Raw genomic sequence first — 17,361 nt, forward strand, 5'->3', positions numbered from 1 at the left:
AGCACTCACCCCAATAATCATGAAATGCATGGAGAAAATCATACTACAACTCATCTTACCTGCTGTCAGCACACAACTGGACCCATACCACTTTGTATACCCGGGTGGGGACAGAGGACGAGTGGCATGCCTTCTCCACTCCCTCCTTCACCACCTCCAGACTCCCCATAACTTTGCCTCAGTTCTGTTTGTTGACTTCAGCTCCGCATTCAATACAATCCAGCCCATCAACTCATCAAGAAACTACAGCACCTGAATGTCACCACTCTCCTCATCCACTGGATAAACAACTTCTCAGCAACAGGCCACAGACAGTGAACATCATCAACAACATCATCAACCATCATCACCAACACTGAAACCCCCAAGGTTATGTGCTCAGTCCCTTCCTGTACACACTTTTACAATGACTGCCAGAGTTCAATACCCAACACCACTTACTACAAATATGCAGATGACACAGCCATAGTAGGACTACTTACAGACAACAGTTCCATCACAGCTTACCACCAGTCCATCACAGATTTTGCACTGTGGTGCTGATAACTACCTCCAACTCAACATTGACAAGACAAAAGAACTGGTCATTCATGCATCAAAATCACCCCTGGACTCACTCACATCACCATCCATGGCCAACCAGTTGCACAGGTCAGCACTTTCAAATATCTTGGTCTCACCATTGACAATAAGCTTAACTTCAATGAACATGTCACCATCACACAGAAATGTGCACAACAGAGACTGTATGCAATACGCAAGCTAAGATCACTGTATGTTGCCCCCCATCTCCTTCTGCTACTCTACAAAAGCATCATCCAACCCCTTCTACTCTATTGCTCCCCCTGTTTCTTCACCATACTAAATGTCACCAGCAAGAACAAACTCATTAAAATCTCACACTTATATATATATATATATATACTTTTTTGATCCCGTGAGGGAAATTTGGTCTCTGCATTTAACCTAATCGGGTGAATTAGTGAAACACACTCAGCACAGGTGAGGTGAAGCACACACCCCCAGTGAGCTGCCTGCTTCAACGGGCTCGATGGAGCAGTGAGGGGTTAGGTGCCTTGCTCAAGGGCACCTCAGCCGCGGCACACTGGTCGGGGCTTGAACCGGCAACCCTCCGGCTACAAGTCCAGAGTGCTAACCAGTGGGCCACAACTGCCCTTAGCATCCAAGATAATACAGCTTCCCACCCCCAGCCTCACTGATGCAAATGACACAGCCACCACACGCCTTTGCCCGCAGCATAGTAAGCAGCCCTGACCATCCCCCTGAACCGGTTCTTCACCCTACTCCCATCTGGCTGCAGATACAGAGCCCTGGACTGGAAAAGAGCACACTTTAAGAAAAGTTTTATACCCTCAGCAATCACTGCACTAAACAAACTCCTGTGACAATTACCCATTCCCCCTATTCTTTTGTGTTTTATGTTGTCTGCACTGTCCACCTTTTTGCTTGTATGGTGTTGAGGAGGGAGGGAATTGGGGGGGGGGGGTGTTATATGTTATATGTTATATGTATGAGGCTGTGTACATCCTGCATGGAATGTAACAATGATATGTGTGAAAAAGAATATCCTTATATGACAATAAAGACTCTATACTAATACTATACTATACTTTAAGATCCTCCACCATCCCCTTAAGATCCTCCACCTCCACCATCCCCTTAAGAACCTCCACCATCCCTTTAAGATCCTCCACCATCCCCTTTAAGATCCTCCACCACCATCCCCTTAAGATCCCTCCAGCATCCACCATCCCTCCACCTCCACCATCCCTTTAAGAACCTCCACCATCCCCTTAAGATCATCCACCATCCCCTTAAGAACCTCCACCATCCCCTTAAGATCATCCACCATCCCCTTAAAATCCTCCACCATCCCCTTAAGAACCTCCACCATCCCCTTAAGATCATCCACCATCCCCTTAAGATCCTCCACCGGGTGGACTGTTCCACTGCCCAACATCCTGCTCTTCCTGCTCTTCCAGACAGCCAACTTTGCTGCCCCAACAAGACATTCACCAAATACACCTCCTCCTCCTCCTCACCTGATACATTGGGCCCCAAATAAAAAAAATGAGAAAAAAGCTACCCCCAAACTTCCCCAACCACCCATTCAAGAGCTCAAAAGCCCCCCCCAGCCCTATCACAGCACATAAACAGGTGCTCAACCGTCTCATCAGCCCCACAAAACAAACACCCCCTTCCAACCGCTGGACTAAGGTGGACTAAGGCACACACACACGCACACACACACGCACACACACACACACCCTCCCAACTACTGGACTAAGGTGTGCCATGTGGCACACACACACACACACACACACACCTCCCAACTACTGGACTAAGGTGTGCCATGTGTCTGTTTGTAGCTATGGCCCCGTGAACCAGCCTCCATTGTAGAGGAGAGGAGAGGCAGGGAGAGGAGAGGAGGAGAAGAGAGAGGAGAGGAGAGGAGGAGAAGAGAGAGGAGAGGGAGGAGAAGAAGAGAGAGGAGAGGGAGGAGAAGAAGAGAGAGGAGAGGAGGAGAAGAGAGAGGAGAGGGAGGAGAAGAAGAGAGGAGAGGAGAGGAGGAGAGGAGAGGCAGGGAGAGGAGAGGGAGGAGAAGAGAGAGGAGAAGGAGGAGAAGAAGAGAGAGGAAAGGAGAAGAGAAGAGAGGAGAGGGATGGAGAGGAGAGGAGAAGAGGGGAGGAGGAGAGGAGGAGAAGAGAGGAGAGGAGGAAAGAAAAGAGAGGGGAGGAGAAGAGAGGAGGAGAGAAGACAAGAGAGGAGAGGAGAGGAGAAGAGGAGAAGAGAAGAGAGGAGAGGAGGAGAGAAGAAAAGAGAGGGGAGGAGAAGAGAGGAGGAGAGAAGAGAAGAGAGGAGAGGAGAAGAGAGGAGAAGAGGAGAAGAGAAGAGAGGAGAGGAGGAGAAGAGAGGAGGAGGGAGGAGAAGAAAAGAGAGGAGAGGGGAGGAGAGGAGATCCTGGGTGATGTATGCAAGTGATTCTACAATGTATTATGCAGCTAATACATATAATGAACTCAAAGAAGTTGTATCACAAGAACTAGAAATTGTGCATGAATGGATTATATCAAACAAGCTTGTCTTGAACACATCTAAAACTAAGAGCATTATTTTAGGGTCTAGACACAAACTGGCTGCTAGTCCAAAATTGGATTTATATGCGGCCAAAGAGCCCACTGAACCAGTGGAGAAGGTGAAACTACTGATTTATATAGTCTGTAGATCATTAATATCATCCTACCTGGATTACTGTTCAGTGGTCTAGGCCTCAGCCACAAGAAGAGATCTGACAAAAATTGAAGTTGTTCAGAACAACTACTGCTAGGCTTGTTCTAGGTTGCTCGTCTAGAACTAGCATGCTCAAGATGCAGTCTAGCCTATCATGACTCAATGTTGAAAAGAGGCTGACCTCAAGCACAGTGACATTTCTTAGCAACACATTGAGAATACACAGACCTGAGTTCATGAAAGATCAAATCGTTTTGTGCATAAACATACTGTAATGCTAGCAAGGCAGGCCATGTTGATATTGTGCAAGCTCATCCAAGAACTATTTCGCTGAAAAGAACAGTGCTTTATGGAGCAAGTCAAATTTGGAATGAATTACCACTTGATATCCGTCGGAAAAAGAGCAAAATATCCTTCAAAAAGAGATTAAAGATGTACTTGATGGTTTAAACTGTATAGTTTTTTATGTGTTTAGTATGTCAAATGCACTATGTGCTGCACTTTTGTCATGTATTTTCACTGTTATAGTTGTTGTACGACTGTATTGAGTATTACTTGTTTGGTATTGTGGGGCAGCCGTGGCCTACTGGTTAGGGCTTTGGGCTTGTAACCAAAGGGTTGCCGGTTTGATCCCCGACCAGTAGGACAAATGTGGTCAGGGGAAGTGGTTGAGTACTGCTCTCCCATGCCCATATCCACGGCTGAAGTGCCCTTGAGCAAGGCACCTAACCCCTCACTGCTCCCCCTCGAAATGCTGTAGCAGGCAGCTCACTGGGCGAGATTAGTGTGCTTCACCTCACTGTGTGTTCACTGTGTGCTGTTTGTGTTTCACTAATTCACAGATTGGGATAAATGCAGAGACCACATTTCCCTCACTGGATCAAAAGAGTATATATACTTATATTTAAATATACTTGTGAGAATGTGGATTTGATGTGGACCCCAGGAAGACTAGCGAACTGTTATGGCACAAGTTAATGGGGATCCTTTAATAAAACATCACGCTAGTGTAATCTGCGCCATTGACCCCAGCTTCAGCCCTGCACACACCCACCCTTCGTCCTCAAGCTGCAGCACCTCAGATTGGGAGGAGAGCGCGCTAGCAAGGAAGCCAACACCCATGAGTGCTAACATCTCTTACTAGCACGTCTCTTAAGGAGCTTATACCCATGAGTGCTAACATCTCTTACTAGCACGTCTCTTAAGGAGCTAAAACCCATGAGTGCAAACATCTCTTACTACCATGTCTCTTGAGCTAAAACCCATGAGTGCTAACATCTCTTACTAGCACGTCTCTTACTAGCACGTCTCTTATGGCGTTGGGACGGAGGTTTGCCCAATGCACATACTGCACAGATACATATCCGCTGGCTACCTCTACACTCACCCCTAGAAACTAGCAGGGACTAGGTAGAGATACGAGATGAAGAGGCACTACTGAGATATGCGATGAAGAGGCACTACTGAGATATGAGGTGAATAGACACTACTGAGATATGAGATAAAGAGGCAATACTGAGATTTGAGGTGAATAGACACTACTGAGATATGAGATGAAGAGGCCTACTGGAGATATGAGATGAAGAGACACTACTGAACTAGGTAGAGATAAGAGATATGAGATGAAGAGGCACTACTGCGATATGAGGTAAAGAGGCACTACTTCGATATGAGATGAAGAGGCACTACTTCGATATGAGATGGAGAGGCACTACTCGATATGAGGTGAAGACACTACTGAGATATGAGGTGGAGGCACTACTGAGATATGAGGTGAATAGACACTACTGAGATATGAGGTGAAGGGCACTACTGAGATATGAAGTGAAGAGACACTACTGAGATATGAGGTGGAGGCACTACTGAGATATGAGGTGAAGAGGCACTACTGAGATATGAGCTGGAGGCACTACTGAACTTATACAGAGAGCGAGAGCCTGAAGTCACCCATCCACCAGATACCAAAGATACCAAGATTGGAGGAAAAGTAACTCAGTCATAGTCTAGCTAAGACATCATGGAAGAAAAGGAACTCATTTGGGACCCTAAAATGATTAGCAAAAACTGCACTCACATCAGAACATTGTGTGTGTGTGTGTGTGTGTGTGTGTGTATGTGTGTGTGCATGTGTGAGTAAACTGACTCCATCTTGGACCCAGAGAATAAGTGACAATCCTTCATTCTAATTTATGGGTTCCTGAGTTCAAAGTTGAGATTCGGCCTCCTCAGCTCCATGCTAGCTCACTGGAATTGGCGCGCGTGCTCTTTGCATCTTATACGCTGATGTCACCAGCTGGGTCATTTAGGGTAGCGGGCAGCCTCTCTCCCAGATAGCCCATCATGGCTGCTGACCCTGTGTAATTTAGGGGAGCGGGCAGCCTCTCTCCCAGATAGCCCATCTTGGCTGACCCTTCGACTGGCCCTGTGTCACGTCCTGTCAGGGGAATATCTGCAGGAAAACATGAGTCAGAACCCTTGATGTGTGGAAAGCTCTATGGACGATGTTTATGATATATGTATATGCCCTCTTCTCCTGAAATAAACACATTGAGAAAAATTGGAACTGTGGGCAGCCCTTCTGTGATTGAGGTTTTTTCTATTGCCGCTCCGCGAGGGTTTCTTGGGACAGAACTCGGCCCATCTGTTTAAGCCCAAACAGGCTGCCTCAGTCCAAGACCTGTCCACACGATCGTAAAGATAAGTCTTTCTCCCCTGTCCAATACCCACTGACAGTCATTCCCCGTCATAAAGTTATTTTGGAAATTATTAAAAAGTGATGTGATTCCAATCCCGTTTCTAAGAACTGTCAACAGCTGTGACACATCATGCTTACGTAACAGTGTTCTTTGATGATTTCCATGTTAAAATGATGAATATGGGGGAATGTCAGTGATTTAGATCGCTTTGCAAGGAATAGGAAGAATAAACCAGCCCACTTGTGGTGATCATCGCCTCTTGGGGGAGTTCTTACAGCTTATTACAGCAAACCAACTGGAATTCCTGTCATTCCGGATGCTGTTTAATGTTGTTAGTTGTTTGTTTGTTGTTTGTTTGTTATTTGATGCTGTTTGTTTGCTCTCCGTACTAAGCCAGCTGTGTGTCCTGGCGAAGACGTCACTCTCTCTCTCTCTGGAGAGAGTAGAAGACAGGAGGAAAGGAGAGATGGACAGAGAAGAGGAGAGGAGATGAAAGGATGAGATGGAAAAGAAGAGAGAAGAGTAGAGAGGAGGGGAGAGGAGAGGAGAGAGAAGATCAGGGGAGAGGAGAGGAGAGGAGAGGTGCAGAGAGGAGAGGTGAGGAGAGGAGGAGAGAGGAGAGGTGGGAGGAGAGGAGAGGAGGGGAGAGGAGAGGAGGAGAGGAGGAGGGGAGGAGAGGAGGAGGAGAGGAGAGAGGAGAGGAGAGGAGGGAGAGGAGAGAGGAGAGGAGAGGAGAGGAGGGAGGGAGGAGGAGAGGAGGAGAGGAGGAGGAGGAGGAGGAGAGGAGGAGGAGGAGAGGAGGAGGAGAGAGGAGGAGAGGAGAGGAGAGGAGGGAGAGGAGAGGAGGAGAGGAGAGGAGAGGAGAGGAGGGGAGGGGAGAGGTGCAGAGAGGAGAGGTGAGGAGAGGAGGAGAGAGGAGAGGTGGGGAGAGGAGAGGAGGGGAGAGGAGAGGAGAGGAGGGGAGGAGAGGAGAAAAGAGGAGGAGAGGAGAGAAGAGGAGAGAGAAGATGTGGAGAGAAAAGTAGAGGGAAAGAAAAAGAGAAGAGGGGAGTGCAGAGGAAATAAGAAAAGTGACAAAATGAGGAGACAAGACAAGATGGAGGAGGAGACAAGACAAGGTGGAGGAGGAGACAAGATGGAGGAGGAGACAAGACAAGATGGAGGAGGAGACAAGACAAGGTGGAGGAGGAGACAAGACAAGACAAGGTGGAGGAGGAGACAAGACAAGGTGGAGGAGGAGAGGACAAGACAAGATGGAGGAGGAGACAAGACAAGATGGAGGAGGAGACAAGACAAGGTGGAGGAGGAGACAAGATGGAGGAGGAGGAGACAAGACAAGACAAGATGGAGGAGGAGACAAGACAAGGTGGAGGAGGAGACAAGATGGAGGAGGAGGAGACAAGACAAGACAAGATGGAGGAGGAGACAAGACAAGGTGGAGGAGGAGACAAGACAAGACAAGGTGGAGGAGGAGACAAGACAAGGTGGAGGAGGAGAGGAGACAAGACAAGATGGAGGAGGAGACAAGACAAGATGGAGGAGGAGAGGAGACAAGACAAGGTGGAGGAGGAGAGGAGACAAGACAAGGTGGAGGAGGAGAGGAGACAAGACAAGATGGAGGAGGAGACAAGACAAGGTGGAGGAGGAGAGGAGACAAGACAAGATGGAGGAGGAGAGGAGACAAGACAAGGTGGAGGAGGAGAGGAGACAAGACAAGATGGAGGAGGAGACAAGACAAGGTGGAGGAGGAGAGACAAGACAAGATGGAGGAGGAGAGGAGACAAGACAAGGTGGAGGAGGAGGAGACAAGACAAGGAGGAGGAGATGTATAAGGTGGAGAGGAGAGAGGAGACAAGACAAGATGGAGGAGGAGAGGAGACAAGACAAGGTGGAGGAGGAGAGGAGACAAGACAAGGTGGAGGAGGAGAGGAGGAAATAGTGAAGAGAATGTGAGAGTTGTGGTGGAGGTTAAGGGTGTGTGTGCACAGTTGAGTGCAAGTTGAGTCACCGGTGTGTGTGTGTACGGTGTGTGTGTGTGTGTGATGAGGCAAGTGAGCTCACCCCTCAGTGTGTGTGTGTGTGCGGGCAGAGCTCACGTGTGTGTGTGTGTGTGTGTGCAAGCAGAGCTCAACTCGGTGTGTGTGCAGCACGCCACCTTGGTGTGTGTGTGTGTGTGTGTGTGTGTGTGTGTGTGTGTGTACTAGTGGCTGTAGGAGAAGCGGTGTGTGTGTGTGTGTGTGTGCAGAGCCCACCTCGGTGTGTGTGTAAGCAGAGCTCACCTCGGTGTGTGTGTGTGTGTGTGTGTGTGATGAGTGCAAGTAGAGCTCACCCTCAGTGTGTGTGTGTGTAAGTAGAGCTCACCATCTGTGTGTGTGTGTGTGTGTGTGTGTGTGTGTGTGTGTGTGTGTGTGTGTGTGTGTGTGCTCTCTCAGTGTGTGTGTGTGGCTCACCCTCGGTTTGTGTGTGTGTGTATATATGCGCTCACCCTTAGTGTGTGTGTGTATATATATGTGTGTGTGTGTGTGTGTGTTATACTAATGGCGCTCACCCTTAGTGTGTGTGTGTGTGTGTGTGTGTGTGTGTGTGTGTGTGTGTATTTCTGTGGCTCACCCTCGGATGATAATATTATTGTGTGTGTGTGTGTGGTGTGTCTGTGCCGTAAGTGCCGTATTATGACTTGTCTCCTCCGTGTGTGTATGTTGCTCACCCTGGTGTGTCATCGTGTGCATGTGTGTGTGTGGTGGCGCTCTTCCTCGGTCGCGTGTGTGTGTGTGTGTGTTGTTGACATGGCCGTGTGTGTGTGTGTATGCCGCCTGCCATGGCTGTGCCGATGGGTATTATTGTGTCTGTGCGTGCGTCGCGATCGTGTTGATAGTCTCCTGTGTGTGTGTGTGTGTGTGTGTGGTGGCAATTATGTCATCACGTATATATTATATACAAGTGTCCTTGAATATATGTATTATTATATATGGCTCCACCTCAGAATAATGTGTGTGTATATGTGTGTGTGTGTGTGTGTGCCGGCTGGGAGCCAGTGAGGCGGGGTGTCTGGGAAGAAGGCACATGGCCTCAGTCCTGCACCTCCCAGAATAACTCTACTACTATGTCCTCGTGCCGCGCATACCTGCAATCGCCTGAAACCAACACACACCTACCACGGCCTCGTACCGCACACACCTGATCACTACTCTGAAACCCTTTTACTACACATGGCCTCCGTGCCATGCTACACCACAGTCACTTCTCTGAAACGCTTTTGCCACCATATTCCTCACTTGCACACGTCCCTTCTCTGAGTAACACACACACGCACATGGCCCTCCGTGCACCACGCACACCTGATCACTTCTCTGAGCCACACGCCGGCTTCGGCACCCGCACCTGTCGATCCGCCTAAAACCCTTTTGCCACACGCTTCTCAAGTACTGCGCACAATCCCGCCTCTAGAAACCAACACACACACACACACGCACACGCTGGCCTGTTTGCTGGCGTTCCACTATGAAGCCAGCACACACACTACCTCTACACATGGCCCTCCGTGCACCACGCACACACACCTGATCCCACTTCTCTAGGAAACCAACTTTTTCCCCAAGCCACACACACACAACCTCAAATTGCCACGCGCACGATCCCGCCCTCAAAAACCGCCACACACGCACCCACGGCACTCGGTGCTGCGCACACCACACTGATCCCGCTGAGCCAGCACACACGCACACGCCTTTCGTGCCGCACACACTGATCCGCCTCACAAACCAGCACACACACGAACACACGCATTTCCGTTGCCGCACCACGTTCACTTCTCTGAAACCAACACACACACACACACGCGGCTCATTGCCGCTTTTACCTGATTCCGCCTCACAGAGCCAACACACACCCCTCCCACATGGCCTCGTGCACCGCACACACACCTGATCCACTTCTGAAACCAACACGGTACACTTACATGGCCTCCAGTACTGCGCACCACCTGATCACTTCTGGAAATAACACACACACACACACACACACTTACGCTTCCATTACCACACACACCTAGTCACACTTCAGAAACAACACACACACACATACACTGGCCTCAGTGCCAGCACACACACCTGATCCCTTCTCCCAAAACCAACACACACACAGACACACACACACGCCCACGCGGCCCTCCGTACCGCACACACCGTTCACTTCTGAAACCAGCACACACACACACACACACTACGGCCCTCAGCTGCCACACACAAATCTTCAAACCACCCCACACACACACACACACGCTCATTACTGCAGCACACACCTAGTTCCACTTCTCTGAAACTAACACACACACACACACACACTCTGCATGGCCCTCGTGCACCACACACCTGATCCCTTCTCCTGAAACCAACACACACACACACACACACACACACACACACTTACACATGGCCCTCCGTGCACCACGCACACACACCTGATCCCACTTCTCTAGGAAACCAACACACACACACACACACACACTTACACATGGCCTCCGTGCCGCGCACACCTGATCCACTTCTCTGAGAAATAACACACACACACACACACACACACACATGGCTGTTTCCGCACACTAGATCCCTTCTAAAGCCTACTTTGAACTGCACTTACATGGCCTCATTTCCTGCACCTAATTCCTTCTCTGAGAGCAACTTTACACAGACACACACACACACTTACATGGCCTCAGTACCACGCACACACCTGATCACTTACAGGAAACCAGCACACACACACACACCGCCTCATTTTACGCTACACTGATCACTTCTCTGAAACCACTTTTTACACACGCACGGCCCTCCATTACGCACACACACCTGATCCCGCCTCTAAATACTTTACACACACAGACACACACCCACAGCTCGTACTGCACACACCTGTTCACTTCTAGGAAACCTTTTACACACAGACACACACACACACTTGCCTCGTGCTGCGCACACACCGTTCGCTTCTCGAAACCAACACACACACGCCACTGGCCTCGACACCGCACACCTGGTGTCCACTCAAGCCACTTACAGACACACACACGCACCACATGGCCCTCAAACACTCCCTTCCTGATCACTTCTCTGGGAAACCAACACACACTTACACGGCCTCGTGCCACGCACACAATCACTTCTGAGCTACTTTTACACCACATGGCCTCGTGCCACGCTTTTGATCCCACTTCTCCGAGCCTTTTGGTTACACACTTACATGGCCTCATTTTCCACGCACACACTGATTCCTTCTCTGGAAACTACTTACACACACACACACACACACACTCTTACACACTGGCCCCTCAGGTACTACGCACACCTGATCCCGCTTCTCACGAAACCAACGCACACACACACAGACACTTACGCGGCCTCCGTGCACTGTGCACACACACCTGATCCCGCCTCTGAAACCAACACACACACACACTTGCATGGCCCTCCATTGCACCACGCACACACCTGATCCCCAAGTGTATGGTGTGGCTGTGTGTGTGGTGTATAAGTGTGTGTGTGTGTGAGTGTATACTATGAGGTGTGTGTGTGTGTAGGTAGTCCTGTGGTGTGTGTGTGTGTGTGCGTGTGTGTGTGGTGTGTGTGTGGTGTGTGCGTGCGCGCGTGTGTAAGTGTTGGAGTGGCAAGTGTGGCCCAGTGTAAGTGTGTGTGGTGTGTGTGTGTGTGTGCTGCTGGAGAAATGTGTGTGTGTGTGTGTGTCAGCAGTGTATAAGTGTGTGTGTGATGCTATGAGGTGTGTGTGTGTGTGTGTGGTGTGGTAATGTGTGTGTGTGTGTGTGTCGTAATGTACTATGAATGTGTGTGTGTGTGTGTGAGTGTATAAGTGTGTGTGTGAGTGTATAAGTGTGTGTGTGTGTGTGTGTGTGTGTGAGTGTATACTGTAGGTGTGTGTGTGTGTGTGTGTGTGTGTGGTGGCAGTGTGTGTGAGGTGTGTGAGAAATGTATACTATGAAATGTGTGTGTGTGTGTGTAGAGTATATAAAGTGTGTGTGTAAAAGTATATAAAATAATATTAATAATAATAGTGTACCTATAAGATATGTGTAATAGTGTATATAAATGTGTGTAAGTGTATAAAGTATGTATGTGTGTGTGTGAGTATACTATAGTGTGTGTGTGTGATGCTCGTGTGTGTGTGAGTGTATAAGTGTGTGTGTGTGTGTGTGTGTGAGTGTATAAGTGTGTGTGTGTGTGTGTGTGTGTGAGTGTATATGTGTGTGTGTGAGTGTATAAGTGTGTGTGTGTGTGTGTGAGTATACTGTAAGTGTGTGTGTGTGAGTGTATAAGTGTGTGAGTGTATAAGTGTGTGTGTGTGTGTGTGAGTGTATAAGTGTGTGTGTGTGTGTGTGTGTGAGTGTATACTGTAAGTGTGTGTGTGTGAGTGTATAAGTGTGTGTGTGTGTGTGTATAAGTGTGTGTGTGTGTGTGTGTGAGTGTATAAGTGTGTGTGTAGTGTATAAGTGTGTGTGTGTGTGTGTGTGAGTGTATAAGTGTGTGTGAGTGTATAAGTGTGTGTGTGTGTGTGTGTGAGTGTATACTGTAAGTGTGTGTGTGTGTGTGTGTGTGTATATAAGTGTGTGTGTGAGTGTATAAGTGTGTGTGTGTGTGTGTGTGTGTGTGAGTGTATAAGTGTGTGTGTGTGGTGTAGTGTGTGTGTGTGTGTGTGAGTGTATAAGTGTGTGATTGAGTGTATGAGTGTGTGTGTGTGTGTGAGTGTATACAGTGTGTGTGTGAGTGTATAAGTGTGTGTGTGAGTGTATAAGTGTGTGTGTGTGTGTGTGTGAGTGTATACTGTAAGTGTGTGTGTGTGTGAGTGTATAAGTGTGTGTGTGTGTGAGTGTATACTGTAAGTGTGTGTGTGTGTGTGTGTGTGTAAGTATACTGTAAGTGTGTGTGTGTGAGTGTATAAGTGTGTGTGTGAGTGTATAAGTGTGTGTGTGTGTGTGTGTGTGTGATGTGTACTGTAGAGTGTGTGTGTGTGTGAGTGTGTACTGTAAGTGTGTGTGTGTGAGTGTATAAGTGTGTGTGTGAGTGTATAAGTGTGTGTGTGTGTGTGTGTGTGAGTGTACTGTAGTGTGTGTGTGTGTGAGTGTACTGTAAGTGTGTGTGTGTGAGTGTATAGTGTGTGTGTGTGTGTGTGAGTGTACTGTAAGTGTGTGTGTGTGAGTGTATAAGTGTGTGTGTGTGTGTGTGTGAGTGTATACTGTAAGTGTGTGTGTGTGAGTGTAAGTGAGTGTATAAGTGTGTGTGTGTGAGTGTGTACTGTAAGGTGTGTGTGTGTGAGTGTATAGTGTGTGTGTGTGTGTGTGAGTGTGTACTGTAAGTGTGTGTGTGTGAGTGTATAAGTGTGAGTGTATAAGTGTGTGTGTGTGAGTGTGTACTGTAAGTGTGTGTGTGTGGTGTATAAGTGTGTGTGTGTGTGTGTGTGTGAGTGTGTACTGTAAGGTGTGTGTGTGTGTGAGTGTGTACTGTAAGTGTGTGTGTGCTGAAAGCACTATTTGATGGGCGAATGCAGCCCAGTTTCCATACGAGGACTCCGCATACTCTGGGATCCCATGATGCAATTCCACGGCCCGGGAGTGACGCACTTGGCCGACGCAAAGCCATGCCGATGGAGCGTGTGTGTCGTGCCAAAGCACAGTCACCCTCTTCACACACATCTATTTATGATCAATGTGTGTGTCGTGCCAAAGCAGTCACCCTCTTCACACACATCTATTTATGATCAATGTGTGTGTCGTGCCAAAGCACAGTCACCCTCTTCACACACATCTATTTATGATCAATGTGTGTGTACGTGCCGGCAGTCCTCGCACGCATGTTCTCGATCAATGTGTGTGTCGTGCCCAAAGCGCAGTCCTCTTCACACATCTATTTATGATCAATGTGTGGGTGCCGACGGTCACCCTCTTCACATCTGTTTATGATCAATGTGTGTATCGTTGCAAAGCACAGTCACCTCTTCACATCTATTTATGATCAGTAATGATAATGTCGTGCGCAGGCACGGTCACCCTCTTCACAAACATTTCCTATTTATGATCAATGTGTATGCGTGCTAAGCTTTGATCACCCTCTTCACAAACATTTATTTATAGTCAGTGTGTCGTTAAAGCACAGTCACCCTCTTCTGAAACATTTTCCTATTTATGATCAATGTGTGTGGGTATGACACGGTCACCCTCTTCACAAACATTTATTTATGATCCAATGTGTGTATGATGCTGACACAGTCACCCTCTTCACAAACATGTTTGTGAATAATATCGTGCAAAGCACAGTGCCTCTTGCAATATTTATGATCAATGTTAACCATTGCCAAAGCACAGTCACCCTCTTCACCAGCTGTTTTCTATTTATGATCAATGTGTCGTGCAAAGCACGATCATCACCTTCACAAACATTTTCTATTGTGATCAATGTGTGTGTGCGTGCCCAAAGCACAGTCACCCTCTTCATGCCTCTATTTAAATCAAGTGGTTCCAGCCTAGACGTACACATAAATCTGGAATATGTTTTAGCCCAGTGCTATAGTTTCCAGGAGTCATGGCTACCAGTGTTTCCCACAAGATTGGATTCAATTTGGCGGTAGCCCCAACTTAAAGAGCCAATGGAGGCATCGTCTTGGTAGTGTATAGGTCTAACTGAGATTGCCTGTCCTTGGGAACCACTTGCAGTGCAATTGTAACACAGTTTAAAGGCTGCTGATGTGGGATATAATTCATAGCATTTTTCTACATAGTTAAATAAAGGTTTGCTACTCATAGAATAAGCACTTTTGAGTTTTGGAAAACACTTTTTCCATTTACAGCAAGGGATTTTACAAACATTCAGTGTCTAGTCAATAAAATAAGTCCTTCAACGAGAATTGACAAGCAGCTGTAAGTAGGCTAAGCATGCTACAGTCGGCATCAAATGAGCTTTGAGATACTGCTTGAGGTTATAACTTAACAGTTGGTCTCTTCAATGCTTAGCCTACTATGTTGTGATAAGATCTTGCTTAGAGTTAACTTCAGTTTGCAGCAGTTTGAACAAATTGCGCAGCATGGTCACGATGCTTCAGCGTTTTAATAACAATTGTGAGCGTCTTCATGCAATGTATGATATTATTAACAATGTTGAATATTTTAGTACTCATGCAGAGGAGGGGCAGCGGAGGCTCTGAAGGCGGGGGCAGCGGGCTACGAGGAGAGGCCAGGCGGGGCAAGGAAAGGCTGCGTCAAGTAAACGCTCAAGCTGCAATGCAAGGATTTGACCTTATATTTAATTAAATTAAATTAAACATAGAATATTTATGTGTAGCGTGATTTTTTATTTTGCTTGGCGCCCATACAGATTAGTCAATGTAGGAAACACTGGCTGGAGAAGTGTGTATGTGTGTGTGTGACAGTACTACTAGATAGCTTGAAGGCATGTGTGTATGTGTCTATATAGTGTGTGTGTGTGTGTGTGTGTGTGTGTGTGACAGTACTGAACAGGAGTCCTTGGCTACAGAGATGCCAGTGGGCTGCCAATTCCGCATATGAGCATGTTTTTCCATTTATCCGCTGGCCTTGTTTCACACGTTTATCACCTTCATGTGCTACTACGTTTACTCCTTCATATTCATACATGTTATAATATATAACAGCCTTTGCATCAGTGCTAAGCTCCCCAGGACAGGCTTTAGGATGGTGGACTGGTGAGGCAGTGCGAACTGTTGGCCCATGGCGTGGAATATAGAATCAAAATTAACAATTTCATCAATATTACAGATGGGGTTTACACACACACACACACACACACACATATTATAACGCAGGAGACCAGGGTTCACACACACACATTATAACACAGGAGACCAGGGTTCACACACACACACACACACACACATTATCTTGTAGGGACAGGTTCACACACACACATTATAACGCAGGAGACCAGGGTTCTTCTAGCGGAGGTTGGGTTCACAAACACACACACACACACACATTGTAGGCCAGGGTTGGTTCACCTTCTGCAATTTGAAGGTGCATTTCTCACAGCTAAACTAAGCTAGATAGACAGATACAGTAGATATATAGAGATAGAAGGTTGCTCATACACCATTAACAAGCATTAACAAGCTGCTTATAGAGATGAAGGTTGCTCATACACCATTAACAAGCATTAACAAGCTGCTTGTTAACACTTACAAGCTGCAAGTTAACTGTAAACAAATATACTTGTAAGTAACTTAAAAGGCTGCTTATTAACACTTACAAGCTGCATGTTAACAGTTAATTAATGTTATTAAAGGATAACAACAGTTAACTAACTGTTAGTAATGAATTGTTAACTGCTTATTATGCACTGTTAATACTGTTACGAGGCGGTCTTTGGTCCAAGCTCTTCGTTGTCTAGGGTATGTTAACTACAACTAAAGTCTTCCGCAATCGCAACCCAAACAAATGCAAACGCAAACACAAAAGCAAAACAAACACAAAAAGACATTTTTCTTTTTCAGCTACACAGAAGAGTACCGGGCAGGGAGTGCCAGCACGCCACAGGTATGTTGACCGCTCTCTGAGGCTCCTGCCAAGCTGACACACACACACGCATGCACACATGGATGGGACCTACTACCAAGCTCTGCACACCACACTTAGGGTTAGTGTGTAGGGAGCTAAGTCTAGGAGATACACAATATATTAAATATGTGAGATTTGCTGTATGTTGGACCTGTGAGAATAATTCCAGATGATCTGAATTTTCACCTTTGTGTTCATCAGTGCATTCTCATGTGTGTTTGTGTTCGTCCAGTGCATTCTCATGTGTGTGAAACACTGCTACACTCTCCCTTGTCCATCTAGGCGAGGAGGTTGGACGGGCCTGCTCATTTACTCCGCTGCCTTCCTAGAAATATGACTTGTTTAAATACCGTGCTGTCCCGGTCAAACTCCATGTGATGGTCATGCAGGGTATGGAAGCAGAACTCACTGCAGCACTAACTGTCCTTATGTGATGGTCACTGCAGCACTAACTGTCCTTATGTGATGGTCACTGCAGCACTAACTATGTGATGGTCACTGCAGCCCTAACTGTCCTTAGCGCACTCTACCTTGATTTCCCTTGTTGAAAGTCGCTTTGGTTAAAAAGTGTGTGTGGAAATGTGTGTGTGTGTGTGTGTGTGTGTGTGTGTGTTCATCCAGTGCATTTTCACCTGTCAAAGAACTGTCCAGTGATTGGAGGGAACCACTCGAGTGTGAGGGAGTCATGTGACTCGTCCAGCAGGCCGGGCGCCATGGCAACAGGCGCAGGTCGAGTGTCCGAGCGCCACGTCTGGTAGACCAGGTCCAGATAGCAGTGCATCCGCGCCACCTGGTTAGGCGTGAAGGAGTCGGTGCAGTCATCAT

At 47.4% G+C, this 17,361-nt stretch overlaps 1 protein-coding gene across 1 annotated transcript in view; it reads right to left on the reverse strand.

Moving 5' to 3' along the window:
- pappab (pregnancy-associated plasma protein A, pappalysin 1b) overlaps positions 1 to 17,361 on the reverse strand; it is a 146,979-nt gene that overhangs the window by 87,773 nt on the left and 41,845 nt on the right. Inside the window, 3 exon segments of the mRNA XM_048244582.1 lie at positions 1,277 to 1,331; positions 10,377 to 10,421; positions 17,169 to 17,361. Coding sequence (XP_048100539.1) covers positions 1,277 to 1,331; positions 10,377 to 10,421; positions 17,169 to 17,361 — 293 coding nt within the window.

The sequence above is a fragment of the Alosa alosa genome, chromosome 5, assembly GCF_017589495.1.
Source record: "Alosa alosa isolate M-15738 ecotype Scorff River chromosome 5, AALO_Geno_1.1, whole genome shotgun sequence".
Lineage (NCBI taxonomy): Eukaryota > Metazoa > Chordata > Actinopteri > Clupeiformes > Clupeidae > Alosa > Alosa alosa.